General features: G+C 31.4%; 1 protein-coding gene across 1 annotated transcript in view; it reads left to right on the top strand.

The window, feature by feature from the left end:
* Nucleotides 1–357: 357 nt before the first annotated feature.
* The window catches only part of LOC148281209 (paired box protein 3 homolog), a 53271-nt gene continuing 40292 nt past the window's right edge, over nt 358–13336 (top strand). Inside the window, exons 1-2 of the mRNA XM_088227123.1 lie at nt 358–759; nt 7509–7681. Of these exons, the coding sequence (XP_088083249.1) occupies nt 723–759; nt 7509–7681 (210 nt within the window). The 5' untranslated portion in view covers nt 358–722. The remainder of the gene's footprint in view (nt 760–7508; nt 7682–13336) is intronic.

Genomic DNA, 13336 nt, shown 5'->3' with positions numbered 1-13336 from the left:
CATGTAACAAAGGTAAGAATTACATTCTGCTATTACTTGATTCACATTTTTTATTTATAGCCGACGAGTTAAAAATGAAGCCAAAATTTAATTATTAGGGCAAACCGTAAGAACACAAATATTTCATTAAAACATATAACTTAGTATTACGAATGCTATACAAGAAGTTTGCCACCAAAAGTGGTAACTAAGTCAATTAAAACTGGCACGTATAATCTAGCAACACAATATCGGCGCACAGTCCGCCCCTCCCCCGCGGTTGTCCTCCCCCCCCTCGCTCGCCGCAGGGAGGGCCGCCCCCGCCCACCGCAGGAGTCCCTCGCACTCTCGCGCCGCGCGGTAGTCCTAACAAGCGCTGGACCGGGAAACTGCGCGCCACTACACAACCATTATCTCGGCGCTTCATCTCTTGACATTTATCTCGTAAATACATAATCGTAACGTGTTCATCGAAAAAACAATCAATTATTCGCTCAATCAACATGTTAATCAACGGAAATACAAGTTTTAAATTAACTCAATCAAACAGTGAACCGTCCGTTTAAGTAAAAATGTGAATAATTATACAAAAATATTATATATTTTCTCGTGTTCACGTTGGTTTTCCAATGGAACCAATCGGGTTTCGTGTGTGATCGTGCGTTGATGTTATTGTACACATTTTTTTGCCAATCTGAAAGTTCAGTTAGTGATATTTATTGTTCGTTGGAAGCCAAAGAAAAATGGAACATCAACAGAATGGTGTTGATGTGTGGGTAGGTAAGGAAAATACCAGTTGGTACTAATATAACTAATAACAAATTGGGTAAAACGCTAAGAGGATCACAGTACAAAAAACTGTTCAAATAAAATACATTTACCTGCAACAAAAGTTAACAAAAATATTTTTCCAGAGTTAAATTTTTATTTTTATTTTAATCGCTAAATATGACTTTTTTTAATTTTCTTATATTTGTTTTAATACAATTTCGTCATATAGTCTACTCTACCTTATCCCACATATAACTAATTCTATAATCTTCACATCTAAATAATACAACAATATAAATTTAAAATACTTAAATAAATGTTACGTAAAGAGTTTTGTAATGGAAAATTTTTCATTTAGCGTTTTAAATTGAAATTGTTTTAAATATTAGCGCTAATTGAATTCAGTTCTAACTTTGTACTGCGCCTGGCGTTCAACGTGTTTCAGAAACTTGCATAAATACAAATGTTACGGACGGTTTTAACTCAAAATATTTGTAAAAATACTTTATAATATTAAGAAAAAAATAAATCATCACCATCATTCCCTTTACGCACCTAATGGTGCATAGAGCACTGCATTAGTATACCAATCGCAGCGTGCCTTGATCATTTTTGTTACATGAAGGTAAGGTGACCAGTCTAGGGACTATGAAATATTCTAGTGTAAAAAACACCCTTTACATAAAATTTCATATCAACCATGTCAGGAATCGAACCCGAAACCTCTTACATGGTAGGAAAATGCGCTGACCATTACACCACGAGACCGACGTAAAAATTAAATACTTCGTACTTACCGTCGCTGCGAATTTGAACTGGTTTCAATTATTAAAAAATCCGTTTATGTTTTTTAATATCTTTTGCGGTTCGTTATAATTTGTTCAATATAATGTTGATGAGAAATGTTTACATTACATTGCACTTTATTAAGAGTCAACCAAAAACATAAGTTTCTGTGAAAATGTAATAGGTACAATAAACTGAAAATATATTGTATAAAGATTAGTTTTTGATTGACGTAACATTATTTTTTTTAATACGGCCCACAGTAAATTCACATCTGTATATTTCAACATATATAATTTTGATATTTATCGTCTTGATTTCATTTTTTACATCCTGCTACTCCTGTTTTATAGGCAATCGTAACAACTAGGAACCTAATGTAGTATAATACGCGCAGGTGCGTCACGACGGCACGTCTGCGCCGGCGTCGATGTTTTTACGTAAACTGAACCAAAAATACATTTTAATGTTTTTCCTTTGTACAAAAACATAAGGAAAGCGATCAGTTTTGCCCCTATCTTTTTTTTAAATTCGGGTTGTGGTCCCGTAGCTAGTATTGCGAACTCACGAATGAAAGGTCCAAGGTTCGATCCCGCTACACCACAAATTGATTTTCAAAGTATGTTACTTACAACTTGTTGAAACTGCCACCCAAAACAGAAATATTTGCGAAAATCGTTAAAAGGAAATTATTTTATTTTTTTATACGCATTTTTCATTTATTTCACTAGAACTCTACTAACAAACTTCCAACAGTCCATGCGCTCTGTAGCTGCAATATATGATATCTAGGCTTTATCTGTAATTTCGTTAAAAAAACGCTAGTCATTTTATTCGTAAATGTAAATGGGGGGATAGATTTCTAACCGTCCGTGCGCTCTATAGCTGCAAGACGTGTTGCAATCTAGCTTCTGTGTGTTACTTAAATTTTATATAATTGGAAACGGAGAACTGAATATCTGTAGCTGCTAGACGTGTTGGGATGATTATTGTACAGCGTCCTTGAGGTGATTTTCATGAAAATTGCGCTATCAAAATTATCTACAATAATATTGTTAATTATTAGTTAATGTTGACAAAAAAAAATCTTACTTTAAGTTGATATGTATTAACAGAATTACATTATAATATAGCTCAACATTAATTATACAAATATCACGAAATTCTATACATACTTTAAATATTTCAAATTCTACTAAAACACGAAACGTAAAAATAACTGTTTCTTTATGGCAATGGTATTTTGAGTTTAATATAAAATAACTGGGTAATTTTGACAAAAAACGTGTTTAACACAGATATTTTCGACGTTCTTTTTATTGAATTGCTGGTACGTAAAATCGTAGCGGTTTCTTTTTTAATTGATTTGTTTTAAAACATTATGTATACTCATAGATTTTTTTAACAATGAACTTAATAGAAACATAATTTGAATATTCAAAAAAGCCCTAGAAAAATAATTCATTCGGGTTAAAAATATTACTTTTACAAAATCACTGGATCATTTTTTTTATATAATTATCAACGACAGTTGGGAGAAAAAAAGTGCTGTTATTTAATTAACATAAGGTAAGTATTTATAATATAAACAAAACTACTTATTTTGTCCATATTTACTAGCAGAATGTCTACGCTAGCATCATATTTTCTATATAAACCATCTGGCATTATAACATATAAATCATTTGCATAGAATATAATAATTAATCACTGAACATACTTCAAATTACAAGTAATACCTGTGTATAAAAAAATTAGCCGTGGCATAAACGAAACACAGGTAGAAAGAGTAATAGATACCCCAGTTATGAATTATTATATTATTATTTGTTTTGTAAACCGCATCTAAACAGGTTTTTCAACATCGTGTTTCAAAATATATTTATGTTTTATTTTGACCATTCTGACTTTGAAAAGGTAAATAGACGTCTTATGGGCCGATCATGTCTAATTTAATTGATTTCTTGAATTCATATATAGGCGCTTTGAAGCACACTTCAAACAAAGATCAATACAATCAATTATATGCGCTTAGAAAAAGTAACATTAGAATAACAATTTAAACGGCTTAGCATTTGAAAACAGTTTTTTACGCATAAACTTAAATTATCTTATGTAAAAATCATATATTTATTCATCATCATTATCATTCCATTTCCGCACCTAGTGATGCGTAGGGTACTCTATCGCTATACAAACCGCAGCGTATCTTGATCACATTTGTTAAATAAAGGTAAGATGATCAGTCTTACGTTTCAGGTGCCAGTCCTGGGTCTATGAAATTTTCATGCGTAAAAACACATTTTTAAATAAATATTTCTCCTCAATACATAAAAACTAACATTTTACGTCTACCCGGCCAGAAATTGAACCCAAGACCTCAACATGGTTGGCCAAATACGTTAACCGCAACACAATGAGGCAGATTTATCTCTACTAGATTTCCTGATTCAAGATTTTTACCTGAGAGCAGCCATCAACTCGAAAATACTCGTACAGGATTCTGGTTCTATTTTACACACAGTACTGTATTCTTCATCCGCCCAGATACAGACAGACACTGAATAATTTGTAAAATAAAATAACTACGAAGATCATTAATAATGTAATTCAAAAACAACAAAAAATAAGGATGAAAAAAAATGGTTCCGTTTTAATCAGAAATATAAAACAAATACATTGTTTAATTTCGATAATCTCTTCGGATTTATTTTTTTAAATAAATTATAATGTGCGATAAAATCTCGTGTTACTCTTATGCTATGTCAGTTCAGAGTGAAAAATAAATATTTGGTGTAAGACCACCTTTCATACAAATATTCAAAGTCAACCTTGCTGGAAATCAAACCAGAGATGTCCAGCACAGGCAAATACCAGTGCACTCAAAGGCTAACTTATCTTAAGTTGATTTCTATAATCGAGATTTTAATTTCAGAATATGCATTCAGTCGAAAACACTTTTTTACAGATAATGATTATATTTCATGCTTAATTCTGTTCTGCAACTCCCCACTATAACTGGGGAAAAGTGGTAAAAAGAAAAGTGAAAAGAAAGTCCCTAGTCTATTGTGGTGCAAAAAAAAAAGAAAAACAAAAAAAAACTGCGGGTATACCGCGCACGTATGGATAAAATCAAAGTGTAAACAAAATAAATTAACAAAAAAACGATTAATGGTTATTTAGGAAATATTTATATGAAAATGGTGAAAAAGGAATAAATTAAAATTAAATATCGCAAAAACAAAATGTATGAATACGGGGGATATAATATCATATTAGTATTGATAATTTAGCCATAAATTTGGTGAATAAAATAAAGTATCTCGGAGTGTACTTAGATAAAAAAATAATTTTAAATTACATTCTCAATATGTGACAACTTTTTTTTTAGCTATGGGAATTTAATAAAATGTAATAGATATAAAGAGTAGTGTTCTTATCTTTTATATGCCTTCATACAAATAACTTTTCTTATGTCATAAAGGGGAAATTAGAAACGTACCAATATTTCAAACTAAGGCAATAAGATTAACAAATTACAACAGGGATGGAGAATACCTTAAAGAAGAGAATATGGAAGTCAAGGCATTTACAGGGCTTATGCCCTGTCATTGGCTGGTTTATGTGGCCACTTTACACACTTTGCTACATTCACCATCTTGCCTATGTTTGAACACCCATATTTCTTCGATTCTTCAATTTGTTGATTCGAGTTAAGTTAAAGAGCTGAAACCTTTATTGTTGCGAAGAGACTCATCTGACTGAATTATTTCACATACTAGGCGACGCCTGAAAACAATTTTCCAAATTTTAAACTTCTTTTTGGATCAGTTGGTTTAAGGGGATGAAATCTAGTATTTTATCTACAAACGTTTGGACAAACTCAAATATTGTAAGGCAATAAGAATTGTATTTTAAAGAAATATGTATTCTAGTCCAGAAATAACAAATAAATCAATTGGCTTACTTACAGTAAAACAATAGATAAAATTAAATGTAGCAATTGTTATTCTTGAGGAGATAAATAAAATAAAAAATACAATCAAATTCATTAAAAAAAACCCGTACTTACGAAACTACAAATATTAAAAAATATAACATTACTAATGAGGTGAAAAACAGGATTTCAAAACTCACTGTACTAGAGATCAAATCTGTTAAATGAATTACCTGAAGAAATAAAAGAAATTGAAAGCTTTGAAATATTACAACTTAATTTTGAAAAGGTATTTAAAAAAAAAAAAAAATATATCGTTCTGTGTCCTTTGCACGGGTAACTCTAGTGAGGTCATAGTATTTTTTATTTTTTATTATTGTTCATAATGTGAAAAAAAAAAAAATTAAATGTTCTTAAAAAATTCTGATATAAAATCATAATGTTCCTAAAAGTTTATATAAGTTCTTTGTTATGAATAACCTTTATAATAACGTTAAAAAAAATTATTGCTTACGTCAATTAAAATTTATGGTGCACCATGGCTTTATTTTTTTGTATATTTATTTAACAATTGTAGTCAGAATTTTTTACACCTACGGGCTTAGGCCGTTCTAGAAGGCTGTCGATGACGATATTTCGGCTTTATTTGGTGGAACTAAGGGACGCGGGATTAACGTGGGAAGAGGCGAGAGTGCTGGCTAGCGATAAGGTCTCCTGGAGGCGTCTGGTGATGTCCACATGCTCCACCTAGGAGCGGATGTGGAAAAAGAAAGACGTCAGAATGACTTTACGGGTTGTTTAACCCATTAAGTCATGTAAACCATAAATATCACGTAGAATAACATAACAAATGACAAGTTAACAAATAGAAAGCAGATAGCTCCTCAACTGCCGATATGGAATGTCTGTACATATTAATATGGACATCATAATCTACAGAAGACATATTTATCAAGCGAATTTCCTTATTCATTGGTAAAATATAAATTTTATTCGTGCGGCCTAATTAATGATGCGTAAAACAGAGCCTGAGACCTGGTTCTAGCACCTATAGTTATTAGGAACATACGATCTGATCTCTTTCTGTATATATTTGCATTATTTATATATTATGTGCTTCCAGAAATCAGCTTAAAGAAATGTTTCTTAAGAAAATATTACTACGAAATTCGAAGATGTTGTAATTCAGTATCCTGAGACTAGAAAAATATATGAAATGATAAATACAAGAATGGATAATAATTATATATTTTTTAAAATATAAGCGACGCGCAAAAATCGCATTTGAACCTTCAAGGATGTGGTTTGACTCAAAAAGGTCCCAAATGAGGAACTCCGTGCTTCGAGAAACTGAATACGAAAAATATTTTCTTACACTCAAAATTAGAGCATTTAATTGTACCACGAAGTTTCTCGAAAATGAATGAAAAAAATCATTAAAATGATTTTAATAAATAAAGGAATTATTTTTAACTACGTCATAAGTTCTTGTAAATCAAGCAATTAATTACAGCATTGTTATGTGTTGCGATAAATTTCCGGTTTCCAGTAGACATTTTTTTCAACAGTTAGTGTAGTTTAACGCTACGATGCTCTATGTTTAAATTTCAGCAGAACTTACTGAAGAAAACTTGTGACGTCACGAATGGAGTAGTTTTAAAATTACAAAATTTAAAAATATCATAGGGTTGGAAATACATTTATTAAATTAATTTCCTTTAGTTTCATAGCCAAAAAAATATATAATACAGAAACACGGAACTTCGGACAAATTAATGTTTCGTACTATTGAAAAATATTATTGAAAAATCTAGTGTTTTGAAGTACAAATCCAAGCATCTTACTAAAAATTTTCAACAACACTACTAGTAATATGAGACTTCAACGTAAATTTAATTATAACTGTCTACATTTCGGAATGAATACATTTTTAGCAAAAATAACCCCGTGAAAATGAAGTTGGTGATTTGGCATGTATTATAATACTTTTGAAGGACTTATGTTTTATTTGAAGAAGTTTGTCTGTCTCCAACAGGACAAGGTCGCGTTAACCAACTGGGAGGGGTGTTCATCAACGGCCGTCCTCTTCCCAACCACATCCGTCTGAAGATAGTTGAGATGGCTGCTGCAGGAGTCAGGCCCTGCGTCATATCCCGCCAGCTGCGCGTCTCCCACGGCTGCGTCTCCAAGATCCTCAACCGCTACCAGGTCAGTTTATTGAATACATTCGATCGACTAAACCAGCTGCATCCGGCTGAACATAATAAGGAACATAGAATTAGCTCAGGAAGAGGATGTTAAAGCGGGTAGTTTTACTGAAGATGATGACTCTTGGGCTGAAGCTCTCGTTGCAAAGATTGGCGACAGCGACAACAAAAACGGTGGTCCTAAAGGTAGTCATTGTTTTCCAAATAAAACGAGTGCAAAAGAAAATAACAAGTGTTAAAAAATCAGTAATAATTTGGAAGATTTCTGAGATACCAGACTGGATATTAAAGTCGTCTGATTTAGTTAAATCCTTTTAGATTAAAAAAAAAACATTATAACCGACACATCATTAGCATTATTACCGTTAACTAAATCATCATCATTCCCCTTTCTGCACCCAGACGGCCCTGCATTGTTAAATCAAGTGCAACGTACTCGTATTTTGACCATCTGTTACATACAGGTGAAGTGATCAGTCTTACGCTTCAGGTGCCAGTTCCAGCCACTTTCAAAATCAATATTTTACGTCCACCCTCCAAGAATCTAACCCAGGACCTCAATAATGGTAGGCGAACGCGCCAACCGCTTCAAAACGTAACATTATTGCCATTAGCATAATACACACGCTTAACATAATTACCATTGACTATATACATATATATAGTCCTTAAAATATAGCTTGATTAGAATGACAGCTGTCAAACTAATTTCATTAATGATGGGAAATTACTGATCACTGAGCAAATCGATTTTATCAGTTATTACATGCAATCATAAAACTCTGTTTCTGAAAATTGATATAAAAAACGCAAAAACAAGCCTATTATAGTGTTTTTAAAACAATTGTTCATCGAAAAATTAGACATTTATACTTTTTTCATGAACAACATCAAATGAATTATTTTTTTATTCGATCAATTTACATTGATCAATTTGTCCCATCTTTAACGTTTTTGCAAAATGATGTACCCTTGTAAGAACGTCGTTAATAATTAGGTTTATTTTAGTTTTCTTTTAGTTTTAAAGATGATTTTATATATAAACGTTGATTTATGTTTCACGCATTGTATTAAAAAAATAAAATAACACGCCAGATACAAATGATTTTTCGTGTGTCAATATAAATAACTCCTTTGACGTTACTACAAAGTTATGTCGTCACTTTTTCTGACAACTGTCATTCTGATCATGTTACATTTTAAGGAATATAAGTACTTATTATTACCATTCACTAGTACTATTTATATTAATACCATTTACAAAATACACCCGCTTAACTTTACTCATACACTTAACATTAACTAAATCATTAACTAAATCAAACAAACTGAGAACTAACCATCTTTCTTGCATTTCTGCAAAATTATAATATTACACGAGAATACCCAATCCACTAATGGAATTTAAAAAAAACAGTTTATTTAAAACACATATTATTTCGTGTGATGGTTTTTGAAAGAAATGAAAGTATGACTAAACGTAAAATCACTGTGAATGGGGTGGGGTTTATAATGAAACCGATAGAGGCATTTGTGTATCTGGGAAGTATGTTTACTAGGGATGGAATGACAGAAAGATATAGAAAGGAGGGTGAGTGCCGGGAACAGAGTGACCGGTGGACTTAAATAAACCTTGGCAAAAAAATGTTTGTCACGAGAGGCAAAATTAACAGTTCAAAATGGAGTCCTGGTGCCGACCTTGATGCATGGGAGTGAAGTATGGACTGGGAAAAACAGGGATTAAAGTAGGCTGAATGCTGTCCAATTGCGATATCTCAGGCGAATGTGTGGTAAAAATATGAACGAAAGGTGTACAAATGTCGAAATCCGTATATTGTATATGCTGAAATAAGCGTTATCGACAAAATCAAAAAAAAAATCGAGAAAGGAGCTTTGGACATATGGAGCCAATGGACAGCGAAAGGATATATAAAAAGATTTACGATGTGAATTTTGATGGACGCAAAAATAGAGGGAGACCGAAAAAGACGTGGCATAACCAAATCCAACAAATATTTCAATATTGACATGTCAGAAGTCGAAACAATCGGCGCGCGTTCATAGGAAGATGAATGAATGTAGAGAAAGCGAGATCTGTATGTAAAGACAGAGTGATATGGCGTTCATTTCTCACTGCCTACCATTACGGAGAAACGGTGCGAAGGTTTGTTGTTGTAGTTTTACTAATAAATTAAATTGTGATAACACGTTTTACTAATTTCAATATCGTATTACGTTTAATACTAAAATTGACTTTTCACGCCATTATTATTTCAGATCGCTAGTAACTATTTTTTATTTGCTTTTAAATACCACCATCTCATCAAAAATACTACCAATAGTTATTCAACCGCTTTGTAAGTGATATTATACCCATCATGATAGATCTTCACAGGTCGCAGTTACGTCAGGAGCTCGCATAGCACTGACCCCCACCACTTAGAACTAAGGACGATATTATACCCACTGCTAAATTTTGCACTCTTGGGTCAACTACAGTTTACAAGGTATTATTGGTTTTACGGATTATTTATGTGGCGCCGTTTTTATGAAGAAATTATCTCAAAGGCGATGTACAATAAGTATCCTAACACGTCTTGCAGCTACATAGCGCACCGATGGATGGAATTCTAGTTCCTCGTCCCAATTGTGATAATAACAGATTTGGTATCTATTGCCAACAGTGTCTATAATATGTTTTTATGCACTGGCATTCATTTTCTAAAAAAATAATAGATCTAGCCAAATATTGAATAATGTACTAGAAATCCCTGATTGAAAATCCAGACTCGCGCATAGACACTCATTTTTAATAGCTGTTCGATGCATTTTATGAGGACAATAATACTCGTATATGCAAGAGATCAATGTGGTCTTTTCAAGTTTTTTAATTATTTTTATTTTTAAATAAGCAAAAAAATACGACGGTAACGGTACCAATATTTTTAACGTTCGACGTCAGATAAATTTTCTACGGGGGTTTAAAACATGCATATTTTGAATTACCTAAAAACGAGACGCTTTGCGGCCTGTGGAAAAAAAAAGCATGAATGACGTTTTAGCGCCAAACTTGAACGCAACGTTTATTAGAAGCGCAGTCGCGGTCATAACGTGTGACGTCAAAATGACGTTATGCCAACAGCAAGCCATTTTGTATATGCTCATTTTTAAACCCGAAAATTATAAATAAAAACATATTTTGAATACAATGATAGTTATAATATCATTAGAATCGTAAAAATCCGCTTTAAATTTATGTTGTATTTTTTACGTTCTTTCTGACTTGTGAAAATACCCTATTATTTTAATTTGTTTCGACTTTTTTTTCATAGTTTTTTTTTAATAAAATAAAAATAAAAAAATAATAATAAAAAAATAATAATAAAAAAAGCAGATTTAATCAGCTAATTTTTTCAATAAATATCTTACTAATTATCTTTTCGTTTTTATTAATAAACATTTGTGTTTTAATAAAAGCACTTATTTTAATTTCTTTATATCTATCGTATTCTTCCAGTAGCCTTAAATGAAAATTCAATTAAAATGTATACCTACACACGGCCATACCTTTGTAAAAAAAATTAATTTACCTAATAATGCATTTTGTATTTGCAAAATAATATTATGTTTATTGTAAAACGCAAAAAAATATATAATAAATATGAATACACACAAAGGTTCGATCTAGATGCCTTTCAGCTACAGGGCGCATTCACAGTATAAATCTAGCCCGTTCGTATTATTTAAAATTGTATTTTTGGTGTTCCTAATTATTTTTTCAAACTCTTTTACAAATAAGAGCTGGATTACAACGCGTCCTGCGGCTACAGAGTGTATAGACGGTTGGAGTTCTAGACCCTATTTATGAACTTTAAGTATGAAATTATTTGATAATTGACAACATAACACACGGAAGCTAGATTAACATACGTCTTGCACCTACAAAGCGACGAATGGAATTCTAGAAACCTAGCAATGATTTAAATAAAATATATGCATTTGGCAGTAAGTTAGTCGAGAGTTCACGATAAAAAGGGAAAAAAATACATTTAAATAAGCCAAAACTTTCCAATTCATCAAGTACAACATAGACACATTTTAAATGTTTTTAGACAAAAAACCGGTTTTTTAAATGTTTTAATTTGGTAAAAATACTAAAACAATAATTAAATATAACATAAGAAATAGTACATACTATTTCTTCATACAAATTACGTGTTTATTGATAAAGACCGTTTTTAAATTTTATAAATATACAGAAATAAAATATGTTACATTAATTTTACATGTTTTTTTTCAAATTCTTTCGAAATTCAGTAAATTAAATATGCAAACATACATTATACATTTGACATGTTCTTTGACGAAAACCATTTATTTAATTTGGTAAATTATTGAATTTTTATAAATAATTTATTATTTAATTAATTTTTTCCCTGCATTATCGGGAAAACAGGCATAAATAAATACTTTCACATTTCGTTTATAATTTGAACAATTTGTTAAATCCCGAATACATTTTGGTAGAGTATTAAAAGTCTTGGGACCAATATAGATGTAAGATCTTTGGCCATACGCTGTTTTCATTTTCAGAACCGATTGTAAGTTGTCAGTTGTTGCTTGGGTGATGATTTCTTTTATTGTTGTTTGATTCCTATTTTTGAGCCAGTAACAAAGTAATACTCTTTCGTAAATTCGAGAAACATTCATCCGGCCGCCATTTGGAATAAGTATTTTGTATTTGTAATTATTGATACTTCAAGCGTAGTTTTGAGGACGCGTTTTTGAGCAACCATGAGAATATTCAGCGATGTTTTGTAGCAGATCCCCAGCTAATTATTACATATTCTTTTATGGATTGACGTAATGCCAAGTATTTTTTCTTTAAGAAAATTATATATCTGACATAATGTAAATTGCGTTTAAGATACGGAACACTTAGAATTTTTCATATATTTTTAAATAGATAAACCAACTTTTAATTTTCTCGGCAGTTATTTCTATGTGTGGTTTCCAACATAACACGTAACGTCAAAAAATCACGTGCGTTATTTGTTGCGAAAATGTTAATATTTTTCTCTCTAGTATAATGAATATTCATTTTTGCGAATATAAAATTATATGTACGGTTTGCAGATAGGCAAAATAGTTTAATTTATTATTTTACCTACAGTCCATTCAAATCATTAATAAACTTTGCTTGTGTGTGTGTGTGTGACAGCATATTTAAAAAAATATTCAAGTGTGCCTACACATAAACAAAATTTGTATGTTTACTTGGGCACTAACACATCAACATAGGCTTATGAAACATTCGAACGTATTGTACACTCCAATAAAGTTTTTCACGAATCACAACATTAAAATAGTGTTAAGTATAATAAAGTCACATTATGTTTATTCATACATATTATATAAAAAAATTATAATGATTTCTGTTAATGCCTTTCATATATTTAGTTTTTATTTAACTCAGCACTTTATTCGTACGCATATAACATATTCTTATAGAGTATATATGTACAATACCGTTGCGCACACTAAATATCTATAGAGAAGACTTTAATTAATCGGCCAATAGAAGTGAATGTTATACATTTTTTATTGCCTGCCTATTATCCTGGAACACGTGCCACATTATTTATTGCATCGATCA

The sequence above is a fragment of the Micrasema longulum genome, unplaced genomic scaffold (genome assembly GCF_059751315.1).
Source record: "Micrasema longulum isolate JH-2025_06_02 unplaced genomic scaffold, ASM5975131v1 h1tg000487l, whole genome shotgun sequence".
Taxonomy (NCBI): Eukaryota; Metazoa; Arthropoda; class Insecta; order Trichoptera; family Brachycentridae; genus Micrasema; species Micrasema longulum.
Note: the sequence above shows the minus strand (reverse complement) of the source record. Positions and strands in the feature narration are given on the sequence as shown.